The sequence below is a fragment of the Capricornis sumatraensis genome, chromosome X (assembly GCF_032405125.1).
Source record: "Capricornis sumatraensis isolate serow.1 chromosome X, serow.2, whole genome shotgun sequence".
Lineage (NCBI taxonomy): Eukaryota > Metazoa > Chordata > Mammalia > Artiodactyla > Bovidae > Capricornis > Capricornis sumatraensis.
In genome coordinates, this window is record NC_091092.1 from 92,346,810 (window position 1) to 92,361,654 (window position 14,845).

The 14,845-nt window shown below is 35.6% G+C and overlaps 1 protein-coding gene across 1 annotated transcript in view; it reads right to left on the bottom strand.

Moving 5' to 3' along the window:
• Positions 1-14,845, bottom strand: part of WNK3 (WNK lysine deficient protein kinase 3) — a 165,510-nt gene that overhangs the window by 135,156 nt on the left and 15,509 nt on the right. Inside the window, exons 2-4 of the mRNA XM_068962928.1 lie at positions 4,427-4,599; positions 3,618-3,838; positions 2,610-2,767 (exon numbers count right to left, since the gene is read on the bottom strand). Of these exons, the coding sequence (XP_068819029.1) occupies positions 2,610-2,767; positions 3,618-3,838; positions 4,427-4,599 (552 nt within the window). The remainder of the gene's footprint in view (positions 1-2,609; positions 2,768-3,617; positions 3,839-4,426; positions 4,600-14,845) is intronic.

Here is a 14,845-nt window from a genome sequence, read left to right on the forward strand (position 1 = left end):
GGACACCTTATCTTTGACAAAGGAGGCAAGAATATACAATGGAGAAAAGACAATCTCTTTAACAAGTGATGCTGGGAAAACTGGTCAACCACTTGTAAAAGAATGAAACTAGAACACTTTCTAACATCATGAAGTGAAGTGAAGTGAAGTCACTCAGTCATGTCCGACTCTTTGCGACCCCATGGACTGTAGCCCACCAAGCTCCTCTGTCCATGGGATTCTCCAGGCAAGAGTACTGGAGTGGGTTGCCATTTCCTTCTCCAGGGGATCTTCCCAACCCAGGGATCGAACCCAGGTCTCCTGCATTGCGGGCAGACGCTTTAACCTCTGAGCCACCACACACAAAAGTAAACTCAAAGTGGATTAAAGATCTAAATGTAAGACCAGAAACTATAAAACTCCTAGAGGCAAACATAGGCAAAACACTCTCTGACATAAATCACAGCAGGATCTGCTATGACCCACCTCCCAGAGTAATAGAAATAAAAGTAAAAATAAATAAATGGGACCTGATTAAACTTAAAAGTTTTTGCACAATGAAGGAAACTATAAGCAAGGTGAAAAGACAGCCTTCAGAATGGGAGAAAATAATAGCAAATGAAGCAACTGACAAAGAATTAATCTCAAAAATATACAAGCAGCTCATGCAGCTCAATTCCAGAAAAATAAACGACCCAATTAAAAAATGGGCCAAAGAACTAAACAGACATTTCTCCAAAAAAGACATACAGATGGTTAACAAAGACTTGAAAAGATGCTCAACATCACTCATTATCAGAGAAATGCAAAACAAAGCCACAAGGAGGTACCGTCTCACACCAGTCAGAATGGCTGCTATCCAAAAGTCTACAAACAATAAATGCTGGAGAGGGTATGGAGAAAAGGGAACCCTCTTACACTGTTGGTGGGAATGTAAACTAGTACAGCCACTATGGAGAACAGTGTGGAGATTCCTTAAAAAACTGGAAATAGAACTGCCATATGACCCAGCAATCCCACTGCTGGGTATACACACTGAGGAAACCAGAATTGAAAGAGACATGTATACCCCAATGTTCATTGCATCACTGTTTATAATAGCCAGGACATGGAAGCAACCTAGATGTCCATCAGCCGATGAATAGATAAGAAAGCTGTTGTACATATACACACTGGAATATCACTCAGCCATTAAAAAGAATATATTTGAATCAGTTCTAATGAGTTGGATGAAACTAGAGCCTATTATACAGAGTGAAGTAAGCCAGAAAGAAAAACTCCAATTCAGTATACTAACGAATATATACGGAATTTTGAAAGATGGTAACAATGACCCTATATGTGAGACAGCAAAAGAGACACAGATGTATAGAACAGTCTTTTGGACTCTGTAGGAAAAGGCGAGGGTGGGATGATTTGAGAGAATAGCACTGAAACATGTATATTATCATATGTGAAACAGATCGCCAGTCCTGGTTTGATGCATGAGACAGGGTACTCAGGGCTGGTGCACTGGGATGACCCAGAGGGATGGGATGGGGAGGGAGGTGGGAGGGGGGTTCAGGATGGGCAACACATGTACATCCATGGCTGATTCATGTTAATGTATGGCAAAACCACCACAATGTTATAAAGTAATTAATCTCAAATTAAAATAAGTAAATTAAAAAGAAAAACTCCACATTCAGAAGGCTAAGATCATGGCATTTGGTCCCATCACTTCATGGCAAATAGATGGGGAAACAGTGGAAACAGTGGCTGTCTTTATTTTCTTGGGCTCCAAATTCACTGCAGATGGTGACTGCAGCCATGAAATTAAAAAATGCTTGCTCCTTGGAAGAAAAGTTATGACCAGCCTAGATAGTATATTCAAAAGCAGAGACATTACTTTGCCAACAAAGGTCCACCTAGTCAAACCTATGGTTTTTACAGTAGTCATATATGTATGGGAGAGTTGAACTCTAAAGAAACCTGAGCGCCAAAGAGTTGATGCTTTTGAACTGTGGTGTTGGAGAAGACTCTTGAGAGTCCCTTGGACTGCAAGGAGATCCAACCAGTCCATCCTAAAGGAAATCAGTTGAATATTCATTGGAAGGACTGATTCTGAAGCTGTAACTCCAATACTTTGGACACCTGATGTTAAGAACTGACTCACTGGAATAGACCCTGATGCTGGGAAAGATTGAAGGCAGGAGGAGAAGGGGATGACAGAGGATGAGATGGTTGGATGGCATCATAAACTCAGTGGACATGAGTTTGAGTAAACTCCAGGAGTTGGAGATGGACAGGGAGGCCTGGCGTGCTGCAGCCCATGGGGTCACAAAGAGTCAGACACAACTGAACGACTGAACTGAACTGAATAAATATCCAAAAATTCTTCACAAAGAAATGGATATAGATAATATATCTGTACATGTTCCCTAAAGATACTAACATAGAGCATTTTATATGACCCCATTTGAGTATGAGTACATAGCATAAATCTAAAGCTTGTTTCATTACAATTATGTTAAATTTAGCACTATTTAGACAGAACTAAACCAAAGTTAGGTTTTACTAAGTTGACTTTTGGTTGACTTTACCATGAAATGTGGCAATTTGTGAAGTAAAAAGAATAAAGTTATACTTACACTAGTTACTTTACGGTATATTTGAGCTGCATTCTGGCATTCAGAATAAGGGTACTCTGAAGTAGCCATTTCCAGCATACACATTCCAAAAGCATAGACATCCACAGATTCATCATAGTGCTCTTCATACATCTCTGGGGCCATAAACTCAGGAGTACCTACAAAATACCACAACCACATATTTTTAAGAAAAATGTAGAGAATTCCCTGGCAGTCCAGTTTTTAGGACTCTGTGCTCTCACTGCCTAGGGCCCAGGTTCAATCTCTGGTCAGGGAACTAAGATCACCCAAGTCATGTACTGTAGACAAAAAAAATCTATGCCAAGATCACATTCCCTTTGCCATAAGGATTACTTGAGATAATTTCTGTTCCCTAAAAGCAAAAATACAAAAATACATATATATATATATATATATACACACACACACACACATACCCCCCATATATATATATATATATATTATATATAATGTCCTTAATTTTCCATACTGATAAAGGACAGTTTGCAATGCTCATAGGTAATGATTACCAAAATCTGTTTTTCTTTCTATCCTTTGTTTTAGTTATTTAAAACTTTTGAAGTAGTACATCCTCTTTATAAGTCCTCAGAATTTTTCAATATTATTAAATACATCACAAAAGAAATACACTGGGATGTCTCTGAAATCAGTCAATATAGAATAGATATTTCAAACTAAACTCACATTCTAGGCCAGGGGCCAGTAAACTTCTCTATAAAGGGTCAAACAGTAAATATTTCAGGCTTTGCAGTCCATATGGGTTCTGTCACAACTAATTAACTCTGACACTGTAGTGCAAAAGCAGCCATACACAATATGTAAATGAATGGGTGTTGCTGTGTTCCAACAAAACATTTTTTACAAAAATAGGCAGGGAAGTTCAATTTGGCCCACAGGCTGTGGTTTGCTGATTCCTGTTCTAGAAATATACAGTTTAAAAAAAAAATCTTCCTTTACACAATCAATAAACTATAAAATGTTAATCACCAATGACACTTTTAGCAAATGATGTACGCATTAAGGTGGCTAGTCCTAGATCACCAATCTTCACAGATCCAGTGGGTCCCGTGATGAAAATATTGTCACACTTCAGATCCCGGTGAATAATAGGAGGAGTCCTAGTGTGCAAGAACTGCAACCCCTTTAAAATCTGCCTGCACCAGCTCCTTAAGACCTTTGGTTTCATTACTTTAAATCGTTTTAAGTACCTGCACAAAGAAACAAAAGATCACATGTAAACAAACATACCTAGCTTATTGTATAAGTACATTATGGTAAATCACATAAGCCAGCCAATACAGTATGTATTATGATTGCCATCACTGAGTTATTTTTTATTGTCTAACAAAATATTTTAAAATATAAAGCCTCAAAGTACACCCCCACACACACAGAAAAAATACATACTACATATAACAGTCACAAATAAGTGGCTGTATCATCAGATGAAATGCTCTAGTCAGAAACAAAACAATAGACTATAATTATATAGCATTGCTCACTAGACATTTGAACCTGCCACATCCCCACTCTTTCATCCTCTACAAAATGACATTATCTCTATAATGATTTCTAATTGTTAAGTTCAATGATATGCCACAAACATTAATTTTTCAACACTGTATTTTCTAACAAACTTCATTAACACCCTAATTTTTTAACCTGCCCTGAAACAGTCACTAGATTCAGATTCTACCAATTCTTTAACCATGTAATGTTACTTTGCAAACAACTTTTGTGACTCTTGAAAATTATTTCCAAATAAAACTCCATTGGCACTATCAGGGTCAACTTACGTCTTTAAGGTTCCTGATGTCATAAGTTCCGTCACTAATACAATACATTTCTTTCCTTTTAATATAGACTCCCAGGAATCATAAAATCGAACTATATTGGGATGTTGGAGACCCTTTAACATCTCTGCTTCTTCCTTGAACCTTTGCTGCTCGGCTTTGGTTAATTTCCGGTCCTAAAATGGAAGATCAAGTTCCAAATTAAAGTCTAGAAATTGTCTTGCACATTTATAATACCACTCAAATGAGTATTTATGCATATATATATGTATCTCTATTCACCTGTCAATCCTTTTCTCAGTACCTATAAAATCACTGATATTCTTTGTTAGGTATTTGCTCTGACTCGTCTCATAGAGCAAAATGCCGCAGTTGTTTGTTGTATTTGTTGTTGTTGTTTAGTTGCTGTCATGTCCAACTCTTTTGTGACCCCATGGACTGCAGCCTGCCAAGCTCCTCTGCCCGTGGGATTTCCCAGGCAAGAATACTGGAGTGAGTTGTCATTTCCTCTTCCAGGGGATCTTCCTGACCCAGTAATCAAACTCACATCTCCTGCATTGCAGGTGGATTCTTGACCACCGAGTCACCAGGGAAGTGCTGTTTGTTGTATACTTTAAACTGATACATTGTTATATGTCAATTATAGTGCAACAAAATTGGAAAAATAAATAATAAAATTTCTTTTGCTGGAAAAGAAAAATAGTATCTCAAAGTGAGAAAAAGTAATAATCAAAACCAGTCCAGTCTGATTCCAAATTGGGAAAAGAGTATGTCAAGGCTGTATATTGTCACCCTGCTTATTTAACTTATATGCAGAGTACATCATGAGAAACGCTGGGCTGGATGAAGCACAAGCTGGAATCAAAATTGCTGGGAGAAATATCAATAAACTCAGATATGCAGATGATACCACTCTAATGGCAAAAAAAAAAAAAGAGAGAGAGACAGAGAGAGAGAAACTAAAGAACCTCTTGATGAAGGCGAAAGAACAGAGTGAAAAAGCTGGCTTAAAACTCAACATTCAAAAAACTAAGATCATGGCATCCAGTCCCATCATTTCATAGCAAATAGATGGGGAAACAATGGAAACAGTGATAGACTTAATTTTCTTGGTCTCCAAAATCACTGCAGACTGTGACTGCAGCCATGAAATTAAGACGCTTCCTCCTTTGAAGGAAAGCTAAGACAAACCTAGACAGCGTATTAAAAAGCAGAGATATCACTTTGCCAACAAAGGTCTGTATAGTCAAAGATATGGTGTTTCCAGTAGTTATGTACAGATTTGAGAGTTGGACCATAAAGAAGGCCAAGTGCCAAAGAATTAATGATTCTGAATTGTAGTGCTGGAGAAGACTCTTGAGAGTCCCTTGAACAGCAAGGAGATCAAACTCATCAATTCTAAAGGAAATCAACCCCAAATACTCATTGAAGGACTGATACTGAAGCTCCAATACTTTGGCCATCTGATGTGAAGAGAAGACTCGTCAGAAAAGATCCTGATGCTGGGAAAGATTGAGGGCAGGAGGAGAAGCAACTGAACAACAACAATAATCAAAACAGATAATAAAAAAACTTTCCCCTAAGAAATCTCCGAATTTCCACATCTAAGGATCTATAATGTCAGGGAAGGAATGACGGAATGTTAGACACCTAGATATTTATTCTGGTTAAATATCTGAATTGGCAACATATATTTCCAGACAGAAGTATAAGGTTACCAACCAGTAAAAGACATTCAAACAGGCATTGGACCTGTAATTTGCCACATTAAATACTAGAAGGCAAACGAGCAATATTTATAGAATTCTGAGGGATGACTGTGACTCTCAAATTCTGAACCCAGACAAGCTATCAATCAAGTTTACAAGGGAAAAATACACACATTTCCATGAAAACAAGGACATAGGAAGTATACCACATCATTTACCAATCCTGAAAATAGTACTCAAAGAATTAAATGTGGCCAAATAATATCATTAGAAAAAGAGGGTGTGGCATGTCATAAATAGTAAGAAACTTTCAATAATGCTTTTTAAAACAGAAGCTTAAGTAACTGTGGCTAATATGGTTGGCAATATTTTCTAAACAGTAATTAAAACTGAAGATATATACAGCTGACCTTTGAACAACACAAATTTGAACTGCACGGATCCACTTGTACCTGGATTTTTTTTCAATAAATATTACAGCGCTACATGATACACTGTTCATTGAATCCTTGGATGTGGAACTGCAGATATGGAGAGTCAACTAAAAAATTATCATGAATTTTCAACTGCTTAGGGCTGGCACCCCTCACCCACACATTGTTCAAAGGCCAACTGTAATGCAAAATGATAAATCTGGAATTACGTCATTAAAATCTAATAGAGCAGGAAAAATAAAAACAATTTCTATCTTCTGAAAGGGAGAGGAGAGAAAGGAGTGATAGAACTATTTTAAGTTTTGATGTCAATAGATAATCAAATTATGTTAGTTAAAAATGTAGGTATGATTTCCATTTCAAGATGGTTGACAACATATTAATTCCCATCCCTTCTTACACCCCACCAAAACGACAAAAGAAATACATAAATAAATCCACAGTAGTACTTTAAATGTGAGATGGGTTCAAACTAAAGATTTTTTAAAGATAAAAAATATATACTCTAATAGAATGCAGTTTTATGAAACTCATGAGAGTATAAGAAATGGTAATTTGATAAAAGTAAAAGACTTCTGTTAAAAAATGGTTTTATAAAGACTTCATAGTAACCCTAGGTAAGCAGCACAGCCACAGCTCTGACAATTTCATTTTTGGTTACTTTACTCATATTATTCCTTGATGTGAAAATATGTAAAAGGAGAGTCGGTTGCAGCATGGTTTGTAATTGTGAAAAATTAAAAATAATCACACGAAGAAGGCAATGGCACCACACTCCAGTACTCTTGCCTGGAAAATCCCATGGATAGAGGAGCCTGGTAGGCTGCAGTCCAGGGGTTGCTAAGAGTCGGACATGACTGAGTAACTTCACTTTCACTTTTCACTTTCATGCATTGGAGAAGGAAATGGCAACCCACTTGAGTGTTCTTGCCTGGAGAATCCCAGGGACGGGGGAGTCTGGTGGGCTGCCGTCTATGGGGTCGCACAGAGTCAGACACGACTGAAGTGACTTAGCAGCAGCAGCAGAAATAATCACAATGTCAGTAACAAAGTCTATTATATGCCAAGCACTGTCCTAAATTTTTTTGTATATTAATTAACACTTTTAGTCCCTACAACAACCCTTTGTGATAGTCACTAATACTGTCATTACCATTTTGCAAATAAAGAAACTGAGGTTAAGACGGTTAAGTAATTTGTCCAGGATCAAATGGGTTATATATATATAGAATGCTAAACTTGGCTATAAACAAATTTAACAGTTAAACGAATAAGCTAGATCTATGTGTAGTAATGTGGATAGATCACCTAAGGCCTACTGTTGAGTGAAAAAAAAATCTGAAAGAAATTTATAACACCTTGTACATAAAAGAAGGGGTTTTCTTGGTGGCTCAGTGGTAAAAAATCCACCTGCCACTAAAAATAGTTTTATGTTTTACTTTTTAGGTCTATGAAGTTGAAGTGAAGTTGTTCAGTTGTGTCCGACTCTGTGATCCCACTGACTGTAGCCTACCAGGTTCCTCCATCCATGGAATTTTCTGGGCAAGAGTACTGGAGTGGGTTGCCATTTCCTTCTCCAGGGGACCTTCCTGACCCAGGGATCGAATCCAGGTCTCCCGAATTGCAGGCAGACACTTTACCCTCTGAGCCATGAGGGAAGCCCCTTTTAGGTCTATAATTTGAGTTATTTAGGGCTATAATTTGAGTTAAAATTTTGTGATGTGTGAGAGTTAGGTCAAGGTTCGTTTTTTTGAATATGTATGTCCAGCACCTTTTGTTGAAAAAACCATCCTTCCTATGCTCAATCACCACTGCACCATTTTTCTTTCTAAAATCACTTGACCACATCTGTTTGGGTCTATTTCTGAACTCTATTCTGTTCCACTGATCTATCTGTGTATCTACCTTTTTGCCAATATCATACATGTATTATTACTACACCTTTAGAGTAAGTCTGGAAATCAGTTAACATGAATTATTCAAACTCATTCTTTATCAAAATTGTTTTAGCTATTCTATTATCCTTGCCTTTGTATATTAGGGATTTTTTTTTTCTTTTTTTGGCTGTACTGGGTCTTTATTGCTGTGTGCAGGCCTTCTCTAGTTGTGGCATGTGGGGGCTACTACTCTCTAGTTGTGGTGTGCAGGTTTCTCATTGTGATGACTTCTCTTCTTGCAGAGCATGGGCTCTAAACGCAAGTGCTTCAGTAGTTGCAGCGTGCAGGCTCAGTAGTTGTGGCGCACAGGCTTAGTTGCCCCAAGCACATGGGCTCTTCTCAGACCAGGGATCAAACCCATGTCCCCTGCATTGGCAGGTGGATCCTTAACCACTGGACCACCAGGGAAGTCCCTCATATTAGTTTTAGAGTCAGTTTGTCAACATGTAAAAAAAAAATTCCTGCTGGGATTTTGCTAAAATTGTTTTGAATTTCTAGGTCATATGGAGAGAATGAACATCTTAAGAACAGTGAGTCTTCCAACCAATGCATTTATTTAGATCTTTGATTTCTTTTAACAGTGTTTTTTAGTTTTCAGCATATAGATTCTACACATACTTTATTATTTATACCTATGTATTTCATTTTGGGTGCTACTGTAAATAGTACTTTTTTAAAACTGCAATTTCCAATTATTTATTGCTACTGTAGAGAGATATAACTGTTTCTTTTTTATATTAACCTTGTATCTGGCAAACTTGTTAAAATCACTTATTAGTTTCAAGTACTTTTCTTTAGATACATTGAGATTTTTCATGTAGATAATCATGACATCTGCAGGTAAAGACAGCTTTATTTCTTCCTTTCTTCTGTATTCCTTCTATTTCTTTTTCATCCCCTATTTCACTAGCTAGCACTTCCAGAACAATGATGTTGAGAGCATCATATCAGAAGTGTTGAGAGAAGACATCCTTCCCTTGTTAGAGGAAAAGCATTCAGTCTTTTCACCATTAAGTATGATGCCAGCTGTTTTAAGCCATTCTAATAGTTGCATTTTTTAAATAGATGTCCTTTAACAGGTTGAGGTTTCCTTTTATAGCAAGTTTGCTGAGTTCATCATGAATAGATACTGAATTTCTTCAAATGCTTGTCCTGCAACTATTGAAATGACCATGTTGATTCCTCTACAGGCTATTAATATGTCAAATTACATTGAGCTTCAAATGTTGAACAATCCTTGCATCCCTTGGAAAACTCCACACTAGTCATCATGTATTACTCTTTTAATATATTACTGGATTCAATTAGCTAATGTTATGTTGAACATTTTTTCATCTATGTTCACGAGGGATACTGATCTATAGTTTTCTAGTAATGTCTTTAACTGTTTTGGGTATCAAGTGGGTAGGCGCTGGCTTGACTCCTGGCTCTGCTCTCTTGAGCAATCATTCCTCTGAAAGTTAGTATACAAATGAAGGTTTGGGCCTCCACTTTTTCATCCTATACCTTCTAACTTCATCTCCATGGGTCTTCTAGAGAGCAGATATTAAAGATAGAATTTTCAGGTATTATATTCTATCATCAGCAAGAAGAGATAAAATTATCTCTTCCCCAATGTTTATGCTGTTTATTTTCTTATCTTATTGATTCTGTTGAAACATCCACAATAACAAAAAATAACTGTGATAACAGTCACCACTGTCTTTTATTGTACTTTAATTAAAAAACAGCCTTATCTCATACCTTAAGACTGTTTACAGTATTTTTTTAATTTCCACAAATAGTTTAACGTGTTGAAGTAATTTCCTTATATTCCTATGTTACTTTTATTTTTTAATTAGGAGTGGCTGTTGAGTTTTACCAAATATTTTCTCAGCACCTACTGATATGATCATAAGGTTTATTGACAGGTTCCTGACATGATCATAAGATTTATTGACAGGTTTCTGACATAGAACTATTCTTCAAATCTTAAAGCCTAGCACATTATTCTTTTGACCCACTGGTGAATTCTATTTGCTAATATTTTACTATGGATTTTAACATCTGCATTCATATATGAGACTGAGCTATAGTTTTCCTTTTTGTACAAAACTAGCACTTAGTTTTAAGATTATACAGCTTCATGAAATTAACTGGGATTAAACAGTTTAATATTGGAACAGCTTGTCAATTAAAGGTTGTTTAGAAATCAAGCTCTGAATCTACTTTCTCCTGATGTGTTTTTTCTCTTTTTAAATTATAAAAATATTCAGGCATAAACAAAAAGGTGCAAGAACCAAGTTTGTTTAATTTTTAACATTTTGCCAAATTTGCTTCCATTTTAACAAGACATTACAGAATTAAAGACCTCTACATATCACTCCTTGATTCGATCCCTTTCCTTTCCCTCCCAGAAGTAACCACTGCTTGAGTTAGGTTTTTAATCCATGAAAGTTTTTAGAAGTTTTAATTATATGCTTGTATCCATAAGCAATACAGTTTTACATATGTTAAAACATTTAGGTGGTTATCACATGGTATGTGTCCTTTTGCAAATTAGTTTGCTCAAGGTTACATTTTTTATATTTATGTACTGTGATATATATAATTTGAGCTTATTCATTTTAACTATTATACAGGATCTCATTAGACAGTTCTACCACACTGATGAATAAAGTTATCCATTCAACCCCATTGATGGACATTTGGATTGATCCAAGTTTACTTTATTATAAACAATTTTGCATTGCATATTCTTGGGATGGCTCCTTGCCCTGGTATTGTGAAAGTCACTTAGTCGTGTCCAACTCTTTGTGATCCCATGGACTATACAGTCCATGAAATTCTCCAGGCCTGAATACTGGAGTGAGTAGTCTTTCCTTTCTCCAGGGGATCTTCCCAACCTAGGGATCGAACCCAGGTCTCCTGCATTGCAGGCAGATTCTTCACCAGCTGAGCCACCAGGGAAGCCCAAGAATACTGGAGTGGGTAGCCTATCCCTTCACCAGGGGATCTTCCCGACCCAGAACTGAACCGGGGCCTCCTGCATTGCAGGTGGATTCTTTACCAGCTGAGCTACCAGGTATTAAGTGAGGGGGAAGAGCTTAAATCCCCTCTCTACATCATCTTAATACCTAGCCTACTTTTCTTCTTTTTCTCCTAATTTTGATTAGGAGTAATCTATTCAGATTTAAAATTAAATCCGTTATCAATTAAATCTGTGTTATCATTGTGAAAAGTAGAATCTAGACAGTAGGTATTTATGAATGTTCTAAGATTTTTAACTTTGTTTTAGATTTGAAATGTTTCATAAGAAAATGCTAGAAAAATTTATTGTCAAATGTACACATAACATTCTCTTACTATTCTTTTACTCTTCCATAGCTGGCTATGTTGCATTTCTCATTTCTTCTTTCATATATTTTTACCCTCGTATTTTCCTTCATCAGGTTCATTAATCGTTTTTCAGAGTCAAAAAATTTGGAATTTATATTTTATATACATAATTTTTATTAATTTCAATTATCTTATATTAACTCCCTCTTTCTCTTTTTTGCTTTCTTTCAGTGTTACTTCTCTAATGGCTTAAGATAGGTACTAAATTCCTACTAGTTATTGTTCATTAATAATGAAGGTATTTTAGTGATAAATTTTCTTCTGGGTATAGCTTTTGCAAGGACTCACAAATTTTGTTTCAAATACCTTTATTTTCATTGCTTTCTAGTTAGTTCATACTTTCAGTTTTATTTCCTCCTTGATCTAAATTTTATATAGGACTGTGATTTCTGATCTCCAATTAGTTAAGAATCTTGTTACTTGTTTCATTATTTATTTCTAATTTTGAGTGATGCAGAATATAAAATCTCTTTTAACATAAGGTTTTCTTTGGGCCACATATTTAACCAATTTTTTAGTAGCTTGTAGACTATAAAAATGTGTATTTCCTATTTGGAGGATATTTAAGGTTCTATATATACCCATCAAATGGAGTTTATGGATTATATTATTCAGTTCCTATTTATTCACTTTTTGTCTGCTTGATCTGCCCTATTCTGAAAGAAGTGTATGACATTTCCTACTACAGTTATTCGTTTATCCATTTTCCTTTAATGTATTTGAGGTTCTGAATTTAAAATATTAACCAGAATATTTTTGGTGCCTACAAGTCTCTATCAATGGTATTTATCTTCTTAAACTATGAAGCAAATAACTTTATAATAAACGGGTATTTCTTTTTAATGCTTTAATTTTACTTTCTTTCTTCTGAGATAGATATTAATATTGGTTGGTACTCCTCCTGCTTTCTCTTTGCTGGTTTATAGCTTCACCTTAACCTTGCTTTATCATTGTTTTAAGTATTTTTTCTAGTAAAGACCACACGTGGGTTTTGTCTTTTAATCCCATCTGAAAATGTGAGTTTTTTAACAAACAAGTGTAATATGTTCACATCTGATACAGTAAAAGATATATTTCATTTTACTCCTTCCATTTTATTCTAAGTTATTTATCTTACTTTGCTGCTTCCTTTTACTCCTGTTAACTTAAAAATATTTCATATTGTTTCTCCTTTTTACTAGTGGTTAGCTTCCTTTTCCTGACATTCAAAATCAAACACTAATAAACTAATTCAGCAAAGTAGCAGGATACAAAATCAACACTCAAAAATAAATTGTGTTTCTAAAATTTAAAAGGATATCTTGCATAAAGTTAGGAACCCCAAGGGGGATAGTATTCATGTAATGATAAATTATAAATAAATTTACCCTAGTGAAAAAGGAAAAAAAGTTGTTTCTATACACTAAAATAAATAATTCTAAAAGAAAATTAAGAAAACAATTCCATTCATAACATCAAAAAGAATAAAATATCTAGGAAGAAACTTATCTAAGGAGGCAAAAAGACTTCTATCACTTAAAACTACAAAACACTGTTGAAATTACAGAAGGCACAAATAAATAGAAATACATCCCATATTTATAGATTGAAAATCCTAATACTGTTAAGATGTCAATACCAAAAGAGATCTGCAAATTCAATGTAATCTGTCAAAATCCCATATTTTTGCAGAAATTTTTAAAAATGCTAAAATCCTATATGGAATCTCAAAAGTGAAAGTTAAATCGCTCAGTCGTGTCTGACTCTTTGCTACCCCATGGACGGTAGCTTACCAGCCTCTTCCCTCCATGGGATTCTCCAGACAAGAGTACTGGAGTGGGTTGCCATTTCCTTCTCCTGGGGATCTTCCTGACCCAGGGATTGAACCCAGCTATCCCACGTTCCAGGCAGATGCTTTAACCTCTGAGCCACCAAGGAAGCCCCTCAAATACACAAAAAGATCTTGAAAAAAAGAACAAAGTTGGAATTCTGGACTTCAAAACTTACTACAAAGCTACAGTAATCAAAATACTGTGATACTGGTACAAAGACAGACATAAATATCAGTGGAACAGACTACAGAGCTAGAAATAATCCCTTGTAATAGTCAAATAGATAATTTTCGACAAGGGTATCAAGATTATTCAATGAAGAAAGGACTGTCCCTTCACAAAAAGTTGGGGAAATTGAGTATCCATGTGCAAAAGAATGAAGAACTTATAAAACAAAGAAGCACAGTGGTTAACCTTACCTTATGCCATATACAAAAATTAACTCAAAATGCATCAAAAACATAAGAGCTAAAACTTTCAAAAGAAAACATAGGGGGGAAATCTTCATGACGCTGGGTTTCACAATGAATTTCTAAGCCGAAAGCACGCAGGCAACAACAGGAAAAAAATAGATGAACTGAACTTAAAAACTTTCATGTATCAAACGCACTATTAAGAGTATAAAAAGGCAATCCATAGAATGTGAGAAAATATTTGCAACTCACATATCTGGCAAAGGATTAATACTCAGAATACATAAAGAACTTCATCTCTCAACAACAATAACTCAATTCAAAAATTGGCAAAGGACTTGAACAGGTATTTTTCCAAAACAGAAATACAAATGGTAAATAAGCACAAAAAAGAGGCTCAACATCTCTAGTCACTGGAAAAATGCAGATCAAACCCATAATGAGATGCCACTTCACACCCACAGGATGGCTATTTAAAAAGCACACACACAATATTGACAAAGATGTGGAGTAAATAGAACCCTTATGCATTGCTGGTAGAAACGTAAAATGAACACTATGGAAAACAATATGGCAATTCCTAAAAAACTGAACATAGAATTATCATATGATACAGCAATTCCACCTTCTAGGTATATACCCAAAAGAACTGAAAACAGAGACTTGAGCAGATATTTGTGCACTAATATTCATAGCAGTGTTATTCACAATAGCCAAAAGGTGGACACAATACAAATGCC